The sequence below is a fragment of the Acanthaster planci genome, linkage group LG01 (assembly GCF_054643075.1).
Source record: "Acanthaster planci isolate LZ-2023a linkage group LG01, COTS_SCS, whole genome shotgun sequence".
NCBI lineage: Eukaryota > Metazoa > Echinodermata > Asteroidea > Valvatida > Acanthasteridae > Acanthaster > Acanthaster planci.
Genome location: NC_141777.1, coordinates 30,261,132 through 30,284,496, shown reverse-complemented (window position 1 = coordinate 30,284,496; position 23,365 = coordinate 30,261,132). Strand labels below are relative to the sequence as shown.

At 40.6% G+C, this 23,365-nt stretch overlaps 1 protein-coding gene across 2 annotated transcripts; it reads right to left on the bottom strand.

Annotated features, from left to right (window-relative positions):
• Nucleotides 1–21,877, bottom strand: LOC110983187 (uncharacterized). 2 transcript variants are annotated; one of them, XM_022242235.2, is made up of 5 exons: nt 21,087–21,877; nt 20,788–20,953; nt 16,834–17,010; nt 4,599–4,736; nt 1–3,500 (listed from the first exon to the last, which is right to left on the bottom strand). In XM_022242235.2, exons 2-5 carry the CDS (start codon nt 20,915–20,917, stop codon nt 3,289–3,291), a joined length of 657 nt encoding a protein of 218 aa, XP_022097927.1. In that variant the 5' UTR covers nt 20,918–20,953; nt 21,087–21,877; the 3' UTR covers nt 1–3,288. The 2 variants fall into 2 exon arrangements, with proteins under 2 accessions (XP_022097927.1, XP_022097926.1); XM_022242234.2 differs by having other exon boundaries at nt 20,788–21,876.
• Between the last annotated feature and the right edge of the window lie 1,488 nt (nt 21,878–23,365).

The following is a 23,365-nucleotide window of genomic DNA, read 5'->3' as shown; positions in this document are numbered from 1 at the left end:
TTCTGTATAAATTCTTTGACATTTTATATACAAAACAATGAATTCCCATGCTTACTTTTATAATGTGAACATAATTACATAAACCAGTAATCACAGTTTTGGATAACATGACAGACAACTTGGGAAGGCGTTGCCTCAGTCTCGAGCTTTCCATGGATGGTGGCTTAAAAGTGTCCAACCATGTAATCCAAGAGTTCTTATTTATAACAAATAATAAGTTAATAAATAACATAAAAGAATAAAAGCCTGTAACTCAAGTATGTGTACAGAATTATTAAAGAGCACACGCTCACCTCAAAGCGCTCTGCGCAAACAATAGAACTTTTGCAAAACGCCACGCTAATGCATTTGTCCAAGTTAAACTGAAAGTGCAAGGGTCGAAACTTTCAAAGTCCAAGCTGTCCCCCAAAACATGATAAATCAAATTACATATTATAATTTTCTTTTTAACTTTCACTGGTTATGAAGCGCTTAAATACACAAACTGAAAGCAGGTCGCTCCTTCTGAATACATAAATACAAAATAATCAGACTTCAGCTTTGAGGTATTAAAACATGATAAATCTTGCATCGACGGTGACTTTCATCACGTTTTAAATTCTATTCAGGGTCGCTATACTGTGAAACAACTCGACATCACACTCTTTTCGTAGTAAAATACTGCACAAAAATAGATACACACCGTTCACTTGCAAAAAGCGCGTAAGTAACAGCTATTTCAAACTTGTTTCAAAACCATGCCAAATATTGCTTTTTGACAATGCAGATCTGCTTTTGCAAACTTTGGATTTGTATCTGTTTGACGCATCGCAACCTGGAGGAGACTTCGCTTAAAATTCTTTAAAGTTTTGAGGTCACCATTGTTATAACAATATTCTCATTGTTGCAGACCTTTCAACACATTCCGTTTTCATATATTCGGTGAACATGGAATAATCACCCGCATCATTAACGACATGGTGACCTTTTGTTAAAGTTGGCTTTGATTTTCAAACAATATAGGCCCACGCGTAACTATTTTCGTTTAATTAAAACTGCCGGATTTTTACCTATTCTTGTCTAAAACTGAATTTATATGTCGTTTTCTTTAAACAATAAATACTGTTACGCCAGTATACCATCATCGCGTGGGGTGTTCTTGAGAAAATATATTTCATGTCATATTATACACAACAGACATTACTTTGCTATGAATTAAAATGTGACATCGAGGTTTCGAAGATTAAAACCCCACATTACACAATTTATACAAAAAATAGGTAACACTAAGATACAGTGGGGCCGCTGATAGCAGGTACTGCAATTACAATATCGTGAGTCCATTTATATACAAAAATATTCCACAGATCAGAATGATTTGCTTGAAAAATTACGACTATAATACGGGAATTTAGGGTAAAATGATTGTATCATATGTTATACATGTATTTTGCACATGAGAACAGTGTAATTTTTTTTCTGTGCATAGGTATACATGTACTTGTGCAGTTTCTGCAGTTTACATGCCATAAGCAAATGAAGTTTTAACTTGAAAGATGACGAAATGGATTAAGAGACCACTTTCAAATTGCCTATTATTCATATGGATTGCCAAGGTTTGTAGAAATATCACCCTGGTTGGTGGAAGGGTCACTTCAAAATGCAGAGTTCCCCCCCCCCCCATTTAAAAAGGGACCTTAATTATTTTGACTGATTAAGTATAAGTACATGTACTGTATATACTAGTTTGGTGCTTTCATGGCTGCGTGCAATTTTCTAACACTGTGGATTATTCTTTTGCGTTTGTACTAACTGTCAGCCATAGTTTGTTTACCAGTCAGTAATGCAGGCCAAAGACAAATAAGACTTGGCCGTAAACGAAAGAAGTCTATTTCAGATACGCACTTGATATCTTAAGCAAAACTATGCGAGGGAACACCGTAGTAATCTTTCCCAATGGGCGTCAGCTGCCGCCAAATACGTATTGCACAAAGGCATGTAGGTGCATTGTATAATCTTCTGTCATAGTGCATGTCTGATAAGTCAGCTTCAGGTAAAAAAAAACAAGCACAACCTTGGCCATAGTTGTTTCCGTGGCTTTGAATGTGCCCCTCGGAACATACTGGCTAGGGCAACCGAAATGTTCATTTGCTCACTGCACGCATTTTAAATCAACCGAATGCACACCGCTAAATATACCACTGTGACAACTGGGATAATAATTAACGCTGCCATCTTCGATTGCCATCTTCGAATTATCATTTATCAGCGGCATCTCGCAAAGAACTGAAGACTTTGAACAGCTGAGTGAGCTGATATCTGACATTTAATTAACTCTCACATAATTACCATCTGCAGTCAACCCCTGCAGTTTGCCAGAGATAACTACAATCAGGCACACCAGGAAAATCTCAATAAAAAACCACTACCTTCGAAAAAAAAACCGAAAATTGGTGGGAATCTAAATACGTAAAACCTATTATGAGCTTATTTCCGTTCGTTTCGAGATATTTCGTGTATACACAGCAAGCAGGCAAGGCTTTTGGGGGCAGGTAGGCAGACCACAAGAACAGACGGATTTACATGTTTATTTCCTAAAAGGATGTGTTGCATGACTCAATTTTAGACAATTTAGATGATACAGTGACCACCGCAGGTTTACATGCGTGACAATAAATATGGTTGCTGGTCAGTTATTATGAAGAATTCTTCCATCCAAAAGCGTCAGCTCATTCTGTTAAACACGTAGGCCTACAAAGCTAAACGTATAGTCTTATATTGCGACAACACTATCCTTTTCCACAAGGATAGTCTCCTCTTTCAATAAATCCTTTCCACAAACGAAATGGCGAAGAAGATTCCTATCATCTTCAAGATGGTTATACGGATATTTAGTTATTTCACTGCAGATCAGCACAGTTCTTGTCTGCCGGCGGGAGCGACGACGAGCGGAAGTCACAACATCCGACCGACTTCGAGCCTTCCAACGTGAACCTCTTTCTTACAAAGTCTCAATGGGCCATGCTCACTGCAATCTTCACTTTGATCGCCATCCCGATCCATGTTACATAGGCCTATAAACGACCAAATAGCTCCCAACAGCGCACGGCTTTCATTATAACTACATTCTTCCGCCTGTCTCACTAAACTGTCATTTTGATTGGATGGTGTATGCATCATCATCTAGCGGTGCAGTCCTCATAACTTATCTGACAACGTGCACTATGTTCAAAATAGCACCAACACTGAAGAGCACTTTTAAGCAATGCCATTTTTTGTTTTACTTTGGCGCCACCGACGCAGTGGTCATCAGACCTCCGTTGCGTCTCCGGATTTTGAACTCGCAATGTCCGCTTTGCTAGAGTCCTTGTGGAACTGCTTGACCATTCTGGCCATAGTTTTGAAGGCTTCGTGGAGTCCTTCCCCTGTGCTGGCCTGAGTCTCAATCACTTGCCAAGGGTGGTTCTCGGACAAAGCCTGCAGATCCATCACCTCGGAAACGCGGGCTGCATTGTAGGCACCTGGGAAGATGATGAGTCATACGGGAAATTATGAGAACATGGTAGGCAACAACAGCTGGGTACTGCGTTTCTCAAGTTTGGTATGCACGGGTCGCGGCATGAAATTAATGAACAATACAGAAACACTGTATTCATTCTACATAAATTCGACTTGTGTTCACTCGAACCCGGCAATTTTTTGATAAGGATAAAGAGGAGAAATCAATACGGGGTGACAAATTACTATTCAATTGGATAGGCCTATTATGATAGTTAACTGTCCTTTTGAATGGTTTGATCATGTCAGTCCATAATTTTTGTCGCTCAGAACATTCATCGATAATTCAGATGTAGATGGTCAGTCACTGAATCTTGAATGACCAAACACTTAACTGTTGTCTAACCCGATGAGAAAACTCAGAAATAAAAAAAAGTTGCTGCCATCGGTAGCAGGTATAGGGGAAAATTTTCATTTCAGCTTGGGTATTATACGAATGAAAGACAGGTAGTGAGGTCTACGGTTTCAATCTAGTTGCAAAGCATTATTCCAAACTGTTTGCGTGATTAATTTGTTAATGAAAACATATTTCTGGAGGTAAGCCACGTTGCACGTTGCATCCACACAGCATAACCTCGTTTGCACTTGCTCTATGAGTCAAACATGCCGTCACTGCACACAAACGGTACGAGGAGGTTCGTGGACACCAAAGCTTTCGTCATGCAAATTGTTTCACCATTGTACATTTAGATAATTTGCGAGGGTCTTTCCCGTCCGTTAAAACTTATGCTTTATTTTCAGAAACAGCAGTCGTCAGAATTGTATTCGACACCTTTTCCGAGATAGAGTATCCCCCGATCAAATTACCAGTTTCAAATGCTTTTTTGATAAAGCTACTGCAACTTTGGCATCTGACATTAGAACCGATAGAGACTGACACAATAACAATGAAAACTTGGCACAGCGCGTTTGGTCTCTGTTCAACTCGTCCCATTTTTGCCACTCGGTCAAGTACTGGCCCAAGTTTAATGACCTTCTCAAAATCCCGTTATGCAAGGTGCTAACGGCGATGAACGAGGTTAAACCTTTTTTAAAATTTCTTGTAATTTTGTCAGGCCTACCTGGTAAGTCTTGCTTATTGGCCAAAACGAGGACTGGAATTCTCTTCGTCATGTGAGGGTTGTTGACGACTCGAAACAACTCGTCTCTTGCTTCCCAGAGACGCCCTCTATCGGCACTGTCTACAACAAAAATAAGTCCTGAAAAATATAGAACGCGAGAAAAAAATTAAGCAAACTTTCTCAGGCAAATCAACGCAAACTGTATAATCCTCGAACCCCCCCCAAAAAAAGAGAAAAAAATCTTAAAATCTTTTAAAGCTACACAACAAAGATTTGTGAGAAAAATCGCAGATAAATTATAAGTTTCTATTGTTATCTAAACGACATAAAATACTACATTCCATTCCATGCTTTTTTGAACAGGATTTCGCAAAACACGCCAGAAAAAACTTTTTCCTTACGGTATATCATAATGGTTATAACCAGGAACGGTAATTCTGGACATTAACGGTCGGAAGCGAAATTCTACACTGTACATGTCTTTCCTTGAAAAAAGAGGACAGGTAGGCTTTTCGTACGTAGCTCGTGATTTTTTTTAAATGACCATGCTGGGCAAATTAAATGTAAACGTTTATGCGATCAATATTTCACTGCATTGATAAAACGTGAACAAACGGTGTGGATTGGACCTTGAGTATGATTATGTCATGCTATACCGTGACTGTAGCGGGAGTGCCAAACCAAACTAAAAATGCAAATGCAAGTGACTGTGTCAGTCTTCTTTTCAACTGCGTATACGAGCATGACTATTTTCTGGATTGATGATCTGTGCCAAAATGTGGCACGAAAAACGTAAAGGTGGTTAAGGTGTATTGGGCCATGGTGACTGACAAAGGCTTATGTTCAGTCACACAAGGTCAGTCATTCAAAATCGGACAATGTAATGCAGACTGTGCTGTGAAAGCACGCGCAGTTTTGGAGGTATACAAGGGATGGTCAAAGTCTTCGTATTGACGGGAATTTACAGAATTCAGTGTAATTTTGATATATAATACAAAACGCAAGTTCAAAAGGGGACCAATTTGCTAGCTGCGGGAATGTTATTCGCAATTTATCGAGAAACGTGCAATATGATCTGCTAAGGGTAAATTAAAAATGATGTTTCACAAGTACACCAACAGCACTGACATTTTTGTCTGTTCTCATTTTAAACTGTCGATATGTAATTATGTCTTTCGGATTCGGATTTCCAATCCAAACTGTTGGATCAGCTAAACCTTCTTTGGTCCGCTCTAAGTAACGGTAGACAAAAATGTGATTGAAAATTTGTCAGAGCCTGAGAAAGGTGACGGATGTCATCAGAAAAAAAGACTGTTTTAGAAGACTTGCGAACGTTAACTTTTTGGCGGGTGAGTTTGTTTTTGGCGGATAATTTAAAAATTCATTGGTTAACCTATTAAAATTTGAAAATCAAATGAAATCTGAAGGACCAAACAACACATTGATTTTTGTTTGAGAGGCCTCAGGGACTTCAGTTGCCTGCCATGGGGCTCCAAACTTTGTTGATTTTACACTGTTTTCAATAGAGCTTGAATTAGTTCAGCGCACCCTGTAGAAGAGTAAAAAGTTGCACAAGGTTGTGCCTGGAAAGTTCGCCTTATGGTCCCTTCTGTAGAGGGTCAGTGGCCGCCGGTGTCGTGTAAAATTTGAGGCTCTATTGAAATACGTATACACCATGAATCTATTAACAGGTGAGTGACGAGTCTCTTTTTTTGTGTGTCCACTGTGGCATGAATGACAATGAATATCTACTTTAATGAGTCCAAACTTCTACAACACCAGCCCTATAGCCCACTCCGACACGGCTCTACTGCGAGATAGTGGTTACCGGTATATTTCATTGCATTAAACATCGATAGCGTAAACCAGGCTTTGTGCGGGAAAAAAATACCGTGCGGAATACATGTGTACCTGAAATTCAACCCCACAGCAGAGCTCTCGAAAGAGCTCGAGTTTTGGCACATCCTTGACTACCATGCAAGAAATTCACTCCATAGATATACCCATATAGGCCTACAGTTGGTGACGAGGCATAAAGTCATGGGAATATTCATGCCAACAATCCCCTCTATCTTATAGATTACCGTAGGGGGAACCCCACTGCATTGTTCGATTCATCATAATGTTCCCCATTTTTTTACCAGAGCAGTCTATTTATTATTTCCCGAGTCATGCTTAATTGTTCCCCCCCCCGAGTGATTTCATAACAATTATCCACACTTGACTGCGTGCGCTCAACATAAAGGGGAAGTAAATATTTCGGAAATGGCAATCCTTTTAAGCTTGGAAAACGTGGATATTACGTGTGTTAGCTTTCTGTTATCTCTGGATTCAGAGGAAGAAGGAAAACACTTATCAAATCAGACTAAAAAGTAAAAGGGAAAAATCTCTGCAACCGCAGAGATTGTCCATGTACATGAAAGCGCGTTAATGTCAGTGTGAAAACTTCTCTCTAAGTTCGCAAATGTTTGTAACAATTCCTTCCTTCTTTAGTTGTATTCAAAATGTACTTTTGTCTGGTGTGATTTTTCTGACGGACGGAACCTTTTGCCCTATTCTGAAGTGATGTAGTTCTTAAGCTTTCATCATCTCCTTAAGCCGTTCTCTCCTGAGAATCGATAATGTATCACTCGTTCATGTTGCGGGCCTGGTATTCACGTTATAAAGAAAAAAGCATGCCGTGATTAACATCTTTGAAAACTCACACAGGATATTTCTTATATTAGTCATACCGCCATATTTAACGTTTAACTTTTGACAATGCTGCGTCTCTTCATCAGATCAAATCACGTGTATAGAGCAAGGCCAAGGAAACAACGGACATCCATACAAAAACCTAGCACACATACACAATGTACACACGAATTCCCTGAATTCACGTGATTGTTCAGATGCACAAAATTATTGGGGAACTAGAGTGACGTTTACATACACCCAAATCGAAAATCCTAGCGCTTGACATTCTATTGACACAATTCTGTCATTGTTTACACTGTTAAGCTTTCGTTCTTTTCTTTTTGTTTTCCATTTTGCCTCAATACTAGCAACAGGCCCTACAATAATTTGCTTCCTTAGCCTGCAGCTGACTTCAGAAGCGAAACAAATACCGTTCAAAGTACAATGTACACTCTAAAACAGCCTCGAACGTGTGTACACAACTAAAGTATACAGTGACTATCGAATAATAAAAATTTTTGCAGCTCGATTTCTTATCACGAGTCAATCGATTTCTATTTCAGGTTGTGAATGGTTTTATCCAGCAATTGGAGTTGAGAGGCCGGCTGAAAATATGTTTGTGTTCATGTGAAAAAGTCAGAAATTATATACTTGCATAATGTCCAGTTGTCTAAACCAGAGGAAAATCGCCAACACTTTTACTTAAACTACTCACTGCACATTTCAATTCCTGAAGCAAATAATCTTCTGATACGGACATATGAGGTATGTGGCAGCTGGTAATAAAATTCTGTCTAAAGCTTGCAACTGAGACTCTGAGAACCCAAATCACAATGGATTTTCAATGAAAGTTGTAGGGTTATATGCTGAGTCCGGAAATAGCCAGCGGTGAGAGTCGAATAACAGATGAAATGCCATTCCCACCCGCACTGCCATGCATTAAGTGGTCACTGTACAATGTAAAAAACGACTTGAAAAGGTACAATTTCAGATCGAAAAAAAAATAATGCAGGTACATGTACATGGCACTATATGACATGAAGGCTTCTGCAACCTGAGTATATACAAAGTGGGGCAAGGAAAAGTCTGTCTACAATAAGCATCGGGGAATTTCGAAGGAAAACACGCACTTTTTCTCACAAATTATGTAGGTTTCGTTCTACAAAGCAAAATCTTTTTGGTACAGCATAGTTCAACAGGAATCATATTTAACTCTGCAGCAGCATGTCACGTCATGGACAAGTAATATTAAAAAAAAAGAGTTCTCAATCGTAAATATCTACATCAGACTTTTCTTCGTATTTATCTTTGCTACAACAATGCTTTGGACTCTTGATGAAAATGACTGGACATATCAGGAAAGGTTGCCTTGAATTTCGTCTCTCCAATTTTGCCACCTTGATCTGGGGAGCAGATGCTGGGTGCGAGGGAACATGTACGATCCAATGGTATAATGTTTTGGTGAATTTACACGTAGTCTTGCCCTTCCGTGTCATGGGAAAGGAGGCGCGCCCTACCCCCACTGGAGACGTGGGAGTGTTTCGGTACGTCGAGGGGTCGGTTTGCAAGATTAACCTTTACGCGAAGTTAACTGAAGCAAGCTGAAAATCCCAGAGCCTTTCGAGAAAAAAAATCTTGGCAAATAAGCCAGGTGTTTTGTGCATCGCCTGCTCAAAAGCCCAGTCTTTGTGACATTTCCTGGTCACAAATGGCCCGTGCACTTCCAGCTTGATTGAAACCGGCCCATGGATTTCATGTGTAATAGATCTTTACCCGCCAGGTTCTACATGTACAATGTAGATGGACATGGACGAGGCTTATTATACCCCTATTATACTAAACTCTTCAGCACCTTGATCGCAATGGTAATGCGGTCCATTACGATCAAGGTGTTGAAGAGTTCAGAATAATACTGGACACTATTATGCAGAGAGTTTTCGCCTTGCAATAATGCATACCAGCCACACGCCCCGCAGGTGCATTATTCGTGGCTAGCTGGTTCAGTGGTTCTCATCAGTTAATGCTTGCAAAGCCACGTAAACATGCCAAACTGTGCAAAAACTGGGGTGTTAAAGAGGACTACAACAATACTTTTCACTAGTGTAAAAAATTTGGGTGTTATTTGGTATTACTTTTAATACCCTCCAGTGTAATGCAACACTTATAGGTGCGCAAAGTATCAAACACCAACCGTGTTAAATTAACACTCTATGGTGTGGTCATCTGAAAACACCAAAAAGAGTTGATTTTAACACCACAGTTTTTGCAATGTACCTTGACCCTGCATACTGACAATTGATACGGACTGAAGCAATGAAATTCCGTAGCGGTCTGGGATTTGCTTGTGAGGATAAAAACTGCCACGGTGCCTTTAACCGTAGATTGTCTAACGGCCAAAAACACGAAAGGGAAACAGACCTGGACAAAGGGGAAAATGATTGTTGATATTATTGAAGCAATGCCAACAATAGACGATGGCCTTGGTCACTTCATTCTCACGGGTTTAGTTGTGTCACTGCACTGTCCACGAATTGGGAGGGAGATGTGTGAATGAAAGCACTGAGACAGCTGTAAGACGGAAGTACAAGTGAAGTCCCTAATCCCATGCACGCATACGCAAAAAGGTCAGACTTCATTTAGACAAAAAATCATAAAAACAACATTAAATAATCCATGAAACGGATCTTTCTTAGAAGCAGTGTTTGTGTATCTCTGCACTCTTCTTTAATGTATAAAGACTGTTTGACATCCTTTTAGGAGTTGCATGAACTGAAAAGTGCACTGTTTAACATTCAAAATTGACCAATCATTTATGGACAAGTGAGGGCGCTTTGGCTTTGATGTAAATCCAGGAAAACATGGTTCAGTTTGCATGTTTTCACGTTCAAATTGTTTTTCCGAATATGTTGTCTGAAAACATTTCAGTGGAAAGGTTGTTGCTGGCTTTAATGCCATGTACTTAATCAACAATAAATTGCCAAAGGAAATTACATCTAGGATAGCAGTGTTTCAAATCTAGAAAGTTTCTGTGCACAAATCAATGCAGCATAGACATCTTCACTAATAAATTCATAATTATGCACACATGCGCACAAATGGACTTGGCGGCAAGAAGTGTGAGCGGGCCATTGAAAATGTACAGGGGTGCGATTTTGATAATCTCTTTCCCTTAGGTTTTCTGGCTTTCTTCAGTTTTTTTCTTCAGAAAATCCCGTTAAATCGTTAGTTTCTAATCGTAATTTTTCCTGTGCGCACGAGATCGCCGTTTCTTAGCGGGGCCCCCTTCCATCATAAGTAGTGTAAACTACATCGTTAGTGTTCTTGGAACCGACCTCTGCATTTGTAAAAACACGTACTGATGTTTAATGCACATGAACATGTGTCGGTACTGTACCCATTTTATTCGCTGCTTTCTGAACTTGACAAATCTGAAGAACCAGATCCCTTTCACTTTAGAATCTGCACTTTGTCCTGTACAACCTCAAACACAACAACCGGATACCATTTCTTTCGGTACTACTCCAAACTATGAACAAGTCCAATGGAAAGCTATGTACATACATGTACGCACAGTATGCATGTACATTGAACATCGGTACGTGTTTTTACAAATGCACAGGTTGGCTCCAAGAACACAAACAAAGTAATTTATACCACTTTTAAAGACGGAAGGGGCCATACTACGAAACGAAGATCTCGTGCCCACAGGAAAAATTACGATTATAAAGTCTTTTTACAGAGCACTAAAAATTCACCAAAAAGGAAAATGATCACCAAAGTCACACCCCTGTACATTTTTAATGGCCCGCTCACACTTCTGGCCGCCAAGGCCATTTCTACGCATGCGTGCATAATTATGAATTATGAGGGAAGAAGCTATTGAGTTTCAATGTCTTGGTGACATCATAGCCCTGAATATTCAAATTAATTTGCATAAACCAAAAATCTCCAAAATATGGGTCAGAATTGCAAACCACAAATTTAAAATTACGTTAATAGAAATCCAAAGGTGCAATTTTAAGGCTTTCTACGATACGATATTTCTATTTCGTGGTGCCTTTAAAACCCGCTTTTTTGTTAGGCAAAATATAACCGCCTACAAAGATAAGGACTTTGTGTTACCTTTTATGTGCATTTACACAAGCAACAACCCCTGCATTTTTTAATAAGGTAAAATGGCATTCTTTGGGGATAAAACCTAAACGATAGAGCAAACGTCAACGTTGAAGGAAACAAAAAGTGATGTCACAACTTGAAGACAAAGTCTAACGCGTTCAATGAAGCATCACTCATATCTAAAAAAGGAGCACTGTACCAACGAGTAAAGACATTATTGTAAATCAAGAATCATTCTGCGTATGGTTTTTAACTTCTGTGCAGCCAAAGTCTTTAGCGTGGCTCGACTGTTCTGAAACGGGCCATACAGTTGCATGTATCTGTCATGTTCGTAGTTTCATTTAACAGCGCATATTTAAGTAATCAACTCTCTGATTTCTTTCCGGGGAAATACCTTCAATTTCCATCCAAATTTAGTTCAGGAGTAGATCAGACGGTGACTATTCTTTTTTTAAAATATGTTTAAACAGATATTTCCTTTAATTTCCTCCTTCCAAAATGACCACGCTGTAGGCCTACATGTACATGTACTGTACATGGGGTCATCGTTCTTGGTGCAAAAGCGGCATCTGACCTCAATGGTTATCAGTATGTACTATTTGAGGTCTCTGTGCATGACGGCTTGGCGATAAGAGACGAATAGCTGTATATGTATGTCATCTCCTAACTTTATTTTTCATGTCAATCCTGCATTTTTGTGATGCAATAATGCGCGCATAATGACAAGTCCGCTTCACATGCAGCTAACGGTTACAGACTGAATTTTTAAACAGGAAAGCGGAATAATTTGTATTCGTCCAGATGAAAAGAGGTTCATATTCTTCAATGCATACGATTAACTCTAAATTGGACACTGACTATCTACCACATCACAGTCCAAGAAAGGGCTAAAATAAGGCTTAAGTATACAAGGCTTTACTATGTTCCTCCTTCCTAGATCTATGCTCAAAATAATCGGGTTTGAGAGGTAGGCTATTATTTGAACAGTTTTCGGGAGGTTTTAGATCGAGTCGATTTAAAAAACAACGAACATACTCCAACAGTTTTCATTGACACACACAATACAACCTCGAATTTCAATCTAGGGAAGCCTAATGTAACGAATAAGCGTACCGTGAGGTCCGGGTCACAAGAGGACAGTGTCCCCATAAAAGTATCTCGCGCCTGCAAGGCCCGCTCACCATTTATCATATTTCTAGTCACCCCCCCCCCAAGTTTACCGCAGCTTGCAGTGATGCTGTCTCAATTAAGTGTTTCACTGGCATGCAAGCTTGATGTAAGGTATACATGTTTTGGTTGAACACAAGTTGTTTTCTAACGGTGCGATAACGATATGTCAAGTCTGCCTTTTATGTACTTCAAAAATCGATGTAAATCATGACCTATGCAAGCAGACTCAGTGAACTGTATTTCCAGTTGAATATTTCATACTGTCGGTAAAGGGGTAAAATACTGTACGAGGAACACGGAAATGGTTTATATATTTTGGGCTGAACCGCAAGACAGTTCAGTTCCTGTTCTGGCTCCGTCAGCCGTACGGTTGGCTGTGAGTTACATGACATAATTTGGCTTGCATTTTGTTTTGGTGTACATGTATCGGTTTATTTTTCAATTAAGGCCTGTGGTTTTTTCCGACATTGCCAAGGATTGTGAGTCATATGAAACGCTTGTGTGCAACTCGAAAATGTTAAGGCCACTCCAGGAAAGCTTACTCATTTGAAGCGTGGTCATAAACTTTCCTTGTTAAGCCGTTAGTCTTTCAAACCAAAAAAAAAATTGCTGCGTCCCATCGCCTGTCGTCAATAATCAATTTCCCCCTTCCTCCAAATTTACTTTTGAAAACCATCGATAACCGTAATCCTATCACTGCCATTAAAATACATTGCTATTTTGATTTCATTTCCTCAAATACTCTCTGATAAATACATGTATATGCATTGAAACTGGTTCCTGGTCCATGCACGGACCACGCTGCAGAATGTAAAACTGACAACACGAGGAGTTTAAATTGGAACTTTCGAATACGAAATGCTAATAAATTTAATCGCTGGCTTGCACCTCAGATTTTGGAAGCAAAACAGACGCATAGCTGGATATCGATATTAATGAATACTAGTGATGACCAAGCTTCAATTGAAACTGGTTGAAAGTGGACATACATGTTCCATCAATGTAAAAAAAAGTTAGTCATGTGTGCTCAAAAATTAATCTAAAATACTAGGCATGGAGGAAGGGCACAGAAGGAGTTTGAACTGCCCGGACCAACCGTGTCCATAGCCAGAGCGCAGTACCACCTGTTTCACAATCATCGTCGCAGTTTTTCGCTGGTAATCTGCATCGTTAACATGTTGACATGCTTAATTAACGTTGTGTACCGCAGTATATTGAGTTGAATATTCATGTCATCGTTGGTGCTTGGTATGATCTGACAACAGTTGCTTGTATTGGGTTATGGGCCCTGAGTGTTCATGTGCAGTCGTTGCCCTCATCGAACGCTTTCTTCTGGAGTTATTTTGGGAATAAATAGCCAAGTTATTTGTAAGATACTGTGTTTTCTCTGAGTCATTGTTTTATTACAGCATTTATATAAAAAGGTATTTTATGAGATCTCATGATTACTCCTTGTGATGAAATAGCGCATTATTTATGTGGTGGTCAACATGTTGGTGGCCAGTCTCAGCCAAATTAGTAAAAAGACTTTGAAAACTGATGTTTTAGAGAGACAAAATAAAATTAGAAACATTGCATGGATAATGGAACAGTGAATCAAAATAAAAATGTATTCCCGATGGCGAAAGTAGATCTAATGTTAGAGATTTTTCGCTATTTCTATTTCAAGGTAATAAGTTGTAGTTAACTGCAAAAAAAACATAAAATGTTGCGAGGATATTACTGGACCCACTTTTACGGCTAAGCTGCAGGCAGTAATCGGGCATCTCATGAATGTTTACTATTGTTTGTCTGACCGGGCGGCGATGTTCATTGAGTGCTGGAGTTGAAACTCCTTCTGTGTCCTTCCTCCATAATATAGGTAAGTCGGGTCTCGATGACTTACTTAAGATAGGACTACAGTTAAGTCAACAGTGGCTGACTTTGGTCAAACTTGACTTATCTTTGACGAACTTAGTCCTGGCCTGTCTGACTAATTTAAATTGGTCATTTTAGACATAGAGCTGGACTAACTGACTGATTATTTTTTTCACAGTGATCCAAACTCAGTTCTCTTCATTTCTATTCAGCATTACTTATGGAGTAAAATACTTCACATAAATAAAAGGAAACGTTCCCATTCCTTTGAATACAGTGACTTCATGTATTAAAGTGCTTCTTAGAGGATAGATGTACTGGGACTGGCTCCTTATCATTGCTATAATATAGTTTTTGCAATCAAAGGGTCCATCAAGTCTGAACGTTATGAACTCTGGTGCCTATAAAGCCAATGAAACCGTACTTAAAACTGCGACAGTCCCCCATGTCACTGTACATCATGTACATGTACATGTGGGTCTCCACAACTGAAACAAATTTAGATTCAAGAAAACAGACATGGTGGCTGAAGCTATAGGCGTGCAGGAAAATTACGGTCAGACATGTTTCATACAATGGCGACAAGTGGCGTCTTGTTGGGCAAACCACATGTTGTGACACGAACGAAAGGAAGATCCTCATAAACAAGTTACATTTTTGGTATCTATGATTTACACGAATATGAACTTGAAGGACCAAATTACAGTCGACCTTTCGCTGTACCAATATTTGGTGAGAGTAAGACATGCAGAGAATGTAACCGCATCTGCACTTGGCGCTGAGTCACGGTGACATGCGCGAACCTAAGATAAATCATGCTTCCTGCATCTTGTCAAAATTGATGTACTTAAGACGGATGGTGCGTGACATGATAAGTGAGCCTTTCGGCGTAAACTGGGTTAAAAGATTACCGACTGACTACACAAGCGGTGGGAAGAGTTCCGCTAGAATCTTACAACTCCAAAGTTGCAGAAGGGAGCACTGAATGAAACAAAACTAAATAGAGGTTTTCTGTCTATTTGTAAACAGAGCAGCGGACCTTTTCGCTTTCTTTTTAAATTTGTAAATAAATCCTACTGCGTGAAAAACAAGTCAAGAGAATTTTCTTATCATTTATATAGTGACGATTTTTTAAAAAAAATTAAGAAAAGCGCGCTATTTATGAAACCACTGATTTTTTTCAACGCTAGTTAATCGAAATACTGCGAGATTTACGTCTTTGAACCTAATACATGCTTGGCATTGTTTTTCAACATGTCTATCGAGTTTACATCCAATAGTAATACAGATACATGTATGAAACTCAACATGTTTTTTGTTTCCTCGTTGCTGTGTGTTGGAGCAATCAACTTGAGGACTTTAAGATTGCGCTGTGTTCCAACTTCCTGCACAGTAAAGTGAAATTTGTTCCAATGTTTTAAATGTGTTCAGCTAGTGGCCTTGCTTATAGTGCCTATGATCAACGCAGGTTCCTTCAGTTTCCCCGACCATGAGGCTGAAGTTCTGCAGTACAATGTACTTTGCACATCGTAGGCCTACTTGCAATCTGCGAAGATCGGGAGTTGGTTTTAGAATTGTGCAATACTGAAACTCGCTAGAGACCGATTAGCAGTTCAAACATCCTGTTAAGACGACATCTTTTATAGAAATTTTTTTCTACCTTATGGATGATTCGGTTCACCTCACAGCCAGTGAGCCATCCATATGTTAACGCTACCGGATATGCGCAAATCAAAAACTAAAGGATTTCACTACGCACGTACAGACTGTCGATTTAATTTACCCACTGATCCATTTAATATGCAACTTCAGACCCTGTTTTAGTTTCTAGAATCATTCTCCAAGCTGGCAGTTCGGTTTTGCCATATTTTTGGAGTCATATTTTATCACAGTTAATCACAATGGCGGAAGCATCTGGTTGTTGTCACTTGCAGCATGTGGTGCGTGCCCGTTGAATTGCAACGTGTGATAAAAATCAATGTTCAACCCAACACCCCCCCCAAAAAAAATCCTTTACTTTTTCAATGAGTGAGTTTCTTTTGAGATAGGCCTAAATCGTGAAACGTCGCTTTGTGGAAAAAAGATATATAGGCCTGCTTACTGGTATAAAGTTATGGTTTAATTTGTAACCAAAATAAGTAAATAATAAGATCGACTGAGAAAGCCTTTGAAAAAAATCAGGAAAGCATGAAAGATGATTAATCACCAAGAGCAGATTAGGCAAGCAAGCCTACCCGTTTTAAACGCGATGAACGATTACTTCCAATGCTGCCAACCGTGTTCCTCGCACTTACCAAGCACTTTCCTTCCAAGTTATCTTCCTGTAAGCTGTATTCAGCAGATAAACAATTTATTAAAGGAACTACCACCTCTTCGATTAGATTTCCCTAAAGAAAATTCCAATTGGTTTACCCACCGTGAGTCTCACAGAAGTAATGTTGCCATAGCGCTCGCACCTTCTGCTGTCCGCCAACATCCCACACACAAAGGGTGACGTTGGGCACGGGAGTGACTGTTTCCACGTTGAAGCCTATGGTGGGGATAGTGGTGACCGCCTCTCCCAGTTTGACGCGATACAGGATAGTCGTCTTTCCTGGGGGTAACATGGGTTGATAAAGTTGATTAAAAGTGTGTCAGTGTCAGTTAATTTAATAGTCGACAAATTTGTCGACTGATTAATTGTTGATGGGTTGGTCTCTAAGTTGGTTTGCAAGTCAGTAACCGGTTTGTTGATCGATAAGAGGCCACGTTTTGTGTCTTTGGATGTGTGATTAAAAACGTCGTTTAACGAGACGAATTATTCACTTTAAAATTGTGTGTGGGGCTTACATGATTCGTGTGAAAAAATGTATTTGAATTGCTAAAAACAGAGCCAACGTCGAAATACGTTTAGGAAGTTAGGAGTACCCTCTGGGTGCGCTTGATATTTCTAGGATATCAGGAAAATGTCGATGTAAGTTGAACGAACAACGCTGCAAAAAATTAATCATACAACAGAATAAACCCAATCAGACCTACCCCTGTACTATGAACACATTGCTCATAGGTCAGATATTGAGTACAGTAGTTCATTTCCGCCATTACAGGACAGGCCCCTGAGTAGAAAGGAAAGACCGCTGCAATCTTCCATGTTTGTTATTTACACTTTCAAGGTGTACGCCTTGACCAAAATTGAAGAACAGCAGTCACGCCAGCGGCCTGCGGTATTCAAGCATTCCACAATGAAAGTCTTGTTCGTGCCACTGAACACACATTCACGGTACCTCCTATTTCAGCTGTCGACAACCCATAGCCCCATGCTTCTATTTTAAGCCACCGACTGTCATTTTTCACCATATTTAACTTTGCCGTCCATTGCGGTGAACTGTTTACCTTTTAGGAATGACTACGTCACAGTGGGCACATTAGGCGCATTTCAGACAAACCTGGCATACTTTACCGTGATTTATACGTCCAACAGATAGCTAGCATGACATTCCTAACACTACCGGGGAAGTGATCCTTTGCTTTCATAAAATTATTGGTAGAGTTAATTTTCGTACAATTCGAGCCTCTTTGTGCAGAGAGACTTTAAAGAACGGCAAGTAGGCCCCCATTAAATCTCACTTTTAAAGACTAAATAAAAGCCAATAACATGTTCATCAAATCCTGGTTCAAGGCAATGGTTAATTTGTAAATTGTATGACCGCTGTACTTTTGTATAGTATTTTGAATTTTCAGCGTTATGTGAAAAGTGACCGAAAACAAACCAAAAGCATTCGGATATTGACCCGTACTGCAATACAGCAAACGTATCGACGGAGACCGCTAGCTTTGTAAACAAGCATGGTTCTACACATACTAATCTAATTACAATCCTCTTGGTGATAGAATGAAGATAATACCATTCAAAATGCCTTCATAAACCAATTTTGTACCCCGATTGCAGTATTCGTGTCAACGATGAATTCAACCCGTCATGAATGGACGATGAGTTGACATGATGATACACGCGCACGGTTGGGTCTGTTGAGCCACGGAGCTATAAAAAAAAGCTTTTTTATAGCTCCATGGTTGAACTGTCGGGTGTTAGCTCATTAAGCCACTGGCTTTGCATGCTGCCAATATGATGGTGATGCAAACAAGTACACTCGGGTATTAAGGAAGATGAAGTGGGTGAAATGAGCAACGGACTGTGACACCGTTGCCGTGTATTTGCATCATCGCCCGTTCGGCTCTGCCACTCCTGTTGTATGTGCCTGAACCGATCCGATTGCAAGATCTTAAAGGGAGACACAGTTCATTGCTATCACCTTCAATAAGACCAGGATGAGTCATGACTAGCTAGCGCTAGGTTTCCCTCAGGCCAGCTTGTCTACACTGCGCGTCTCGTGGGACGGACCGAGGTCAGAGCGGCGAAACGTGGGTTCGCTCCGAGCGCCGTGCATCCGAGGAGAAGGTTGATCGTTCCCTCGTAACGCCTCATTATGTGCGGGTTTGGGGAATTTATTTGTATTCGATAGATGCACTGAGTATCTTTGACACATTCAAAATGTGGTAAAGACTGGCTGACATATGAGGGGCTGCAGGTTTGCTTTGGGAAAAAATGTTGCCTTCCTGAACGAAAACATGAATCACTCAAGCAAAGAAACGGGTTCTTCATAAGACGTAACCCCTCGTGCCTGAAACATTCTGGTACAACACGTACGCATTTGAATACATGTACACACGAGCCGCCACATCTCTCTGCACATATTCCAGATGAACTCGAGTGAGTAAAATTCCATTCGTTATCCCGTCATCACTTCCCGTTGGTTAGAGCACGGAGGAAGCCTCGGTAATTAGAGAATGAAAAAAAAATGCGGGTAGTCTTCCCGACAAACGTCTTCTTGCTGACCATTGTCCACAGTGCAACGCTCGGCGTTTGTGGGGTAAGCCCGCGCGAATAGACGTTTGTCAAGCCTGTTCTTCCTGACCATCATCAATTTCTCACGAAGGACCTCGTCATATCCGTTTTAATGACCTTGATCAAAAGGGCTCTGATAATAGTCTCTGACCCAAAAAGAGACCGTGCGTAAAGTGGACGTCGTGAGGGAAAAAAATTACGGGAAAAAAGCTAAAAGCTACCACAACTTACATTTATCATATGGCCATGAAAGCATTCCATAATTTACGATACGACCGTGTATTATTGGGTAAACCGTATTGTCAACGATTTGAAACGACAAATCTTGCATCGTGCCATTCTGTGGATTCGAGCGTGTGCACAAAAAGACTGGTGTCAGACAGGGTCAGAGATAAACATAAAAGGGAAAAGAACAGAATACTGACTGCTGCTATAAAAGTGCAGGGGAGCACTGCTTGTTATCGATAAAAATAAGTTGTATACGTCACGAAGATTTCATGAAGGTGGCCGTGAAACAAGGAAACAAACAGAAAATCAACGTTTAGCCTTCTGCAAATCCTAGTAGTTGCTTAAAAACATCGTGACTTTGAACGACAACTCTACTGCATTTCCCTTTCAAGTATATTTCGAGGAATAGCATTGGGAAGTGACGCGATCAGAGTGATTAAAGTGCATGCTTGCAAGCAAGCAAACGGAGAGTGTTTTCAGTTTGTGGTAGGACCGTTGTCTTCCTTCTCAACACATGTAATTGGAGGAAATGTCAATATATCCGAGGGTCGATTTACAGAGTGTTGAGCCAGACCGCGTCCTAGGGAAAAACAGGTTTCGGAAATCCTCGGTTTAGATCGTTATGCCTGGCCAGACTCGCAGGTGACATAGAGTCCTTGAATATTCTTTCACAGAATCCGACCAACATTGCGGAGGTGGTCGATTTATCCTGCAATTTTTTCAAAGAGGAAAATTTTGAACAACACATCGAGCAACCTCGAAATTTAGATTGGAATTTAAGTCACAATAACATCTGATGAATAGCTGGACACAACGTACCAAACATGTCCAACACAATGCACAACAGTAAAAGCAATTCCATTTGAGGGAGTTTTTATAATATATTCAGCATGAATAACAACCTCGGTTAAAATTTGCTTCGCAGCAACATATTACATTGCCCTGGATTTAATGACATTTAAACCTCTCACTTGTTTGTTTTTGAGACGAGCAAAGTGGATAAACTGAACAAGAGATCTGCATTTGACAAGATCAAAAGTTCTAGCTAATCTAAGAAAAAAACCAATAAAACAGTACAGTATAACTATGGAGGCCATGGTATAACCCAGCAATGTCGCAGATTTGTCTGGCATTACTCAAGGCCGTCTGAGATTTCTTAAACACATTCCTGAGCCAGCTGTCACTTGAACTCAAGACACTGTGAGTCAGGCATCGTGACACTGTAAGGAGGAGCCTTTTAATGCCTAGGCTACTTACCGGCCGCATCGAGACCTAGGATGAGAATGCGCGATTCCTTGTCCCCGCTCATGGAGAAACGGCAATCTACGTGTAGGAAGTCCGAGAGTTTGCCCATAACATGGCCCATCTTGGTCGACTTCGCCCCCATGATGTCTGCTGACCGCGAGGTGGCCTATATTATAACCTGGAGACAGATGAATCAGATAATTCTCTCGAGTGAAGATGATTACTTCTTTCCTAGTGAAATCTCCGGCCAAACTTTACTCAACTATCCGATTTGCCAGTGGAGCTTAGGCGAGCAGAAACACTAGAATCACCTTCGAAGTTTTCGTTTTCCCACGGTGCATCGTGCAATTCACAGTCGCACAAGCTGACTTTTCTTGGCTTGGTCTGCGGGATCCAGCCTCAAAAATCCCGCGGGAAGAGTGGCTGTTACTATTCGAGTAGAAATCAATGCATTTGGTGCCGAGCAAGCTTTGACCAGCTGGTTACGTGTTCAGTCGCAACACCGCAGCGTACCGCGTGTGTAGCTTGTTTGGATGAACAGTGTGCCTGAGATACTTCCGCATGCAGTGCACCACTAGCCACAGTCCATTGCCGGTTTTTCACTCACAAATCAGTAATGAATATACGGCCGGTTCCGTTGTTAAAAACGATGATACTAAAATCACGACACATCGATACTCTCTTCCATTTTATAGCTCATCGCTGGTGATAATTTGGGCAAAACGGGCGGGGTAGAAATGCTGGGCCCAGCCTTTCGCAATGTCCCAAATCCGTAATACACGTCACTATCGGATCCGTTGCGTGTTGTGACGGTCTACTAGCTGAGCTGCGTGTGAAACGAACGTGATCTGTGATACATATGATAATGTCTTCGTATCCCGCTGACTATTTCCAGCTTGCAGTTCGTGTTAACACATCACCTCCAGTCTCCAGCGCCATCTACACTGCACTTAGCACAACTGTAAATTGGAACCACTATTTCACCGCTTGATTGCCGGCCGAGACCACAAAAGTTAGACCATGGTTAGACAATCATCGAAGGGGCCCAAATCCTGAGGAGTGACGGGTATATCCCCCAAACACTTTCTGATCAAGGAATGGGCTATTTATTGGATCATCCCCCACCTTCCCATCGGGAGAAAAAGGGGCAGATTTCGAGGTATTTTTCGAACTTCCGAATAACCAAAACATTATATAGGATAGATGACTGTACATGTACTTGTACAGTACATTGATGCATGTCAAAGTACTGAGAGAAAAAGTACAAAAGCTTCCGCCGTTTTGTTGTAAGGTTAAGGACTGTAAGTGTATGTACATGGGGCCTAGCAATCCCTCTCCCATTTTTCGAATTTCCATTGTTGGGCACTTTTGCTGGGGGGAGTCACGCTACTGCATCGGAGGCCTATTATTGTACCATACTATATCCTTGCATCTGATGAGTCATGTTTCCAAGGTAAAACAAAAGACCAAGGGATGTTTCCAGTTAATTGTTGACTGTGAAGGATTCCACAAACCTTAAAATCCGTACACCTCGTTTCCGTCATCTCACTCAAATGCATTGTTTTTGAACTTGTAGAAAAATGCGATGTCACTGGGCGTGACCATTGTTAGCGCGAACTACTCAGTACTGGAGGCGTATGTTAAGAAATGTTTTGATGACATTACGAGAGGTCAGATTTTGTCAGCTTGTTTCCAAGTTTCAACCGAAACAATTGACAACAAAAACATAAACAAAATGACAGAGGAGAAAAAGTTACAACACAAAATCTCCATACTGGCAGCGCTGTATCCAGGGCGGCGAGTCTCCTCCCCCCCCCCCACTTGCCGTTTTAGAATCGAAAGCGCCAGTATTTCAGAAATGGTATTACGCCTTTCTAGGAGAGATGAGCATTCTTTAACGAATACAAACTTGACAGTCTGTTTCCTGAAAAATCCTAGCCCCCCCCACCCCCACCCACGTACTGGGCACGCCACTGCTCACTGGTACCATTTACTATTAAAATAATAACAGTCCGGAAACGAGAGGTGAGACTTTCAGTTCCAATTGTCTCCAAAGCCATGTTTTCTTATAAGCTGTGTCGGAATTACTGGGCTGCAGCTTGGTGGCCACAATCGTAGTCTCGTTTGTAATTTCAAGTCACAGCCAAGTCATTTGGACATGGCCATTTTAATCTCTGGGGAAAATGAACATAGGGGCGAGAAAGAGGGGCCGTCCGGTTTCGGGCCAAAGCATAGTTGTTAGTATCCGACAGCATTGGCAGATCCGAGAAAAGGGAATGACCACTAACAAACATTTGGGAGGGGAAACTTGATAGATTTAGCTCGTAATCCTCAAATTGCTCTTCATAAAAGAAACGAAAAATTTTGGCAAACCGAAATTCGTCTTGACGCACTGCATGGACTTGGGTAATGAGTCTAGCTTGTTCTCACTACATGAACACTAAAAATTCGGGGTTAAAAATATTATTTCCCGGAAAACCTTAAGAACCTTTTAGGTTATTCGTCTCTGATATATTTCATAATTGCACATATAGCGCCAACTTCAGACTTTGGAACCAAAATGGCTGTTCATTTCACGGACACAAACATC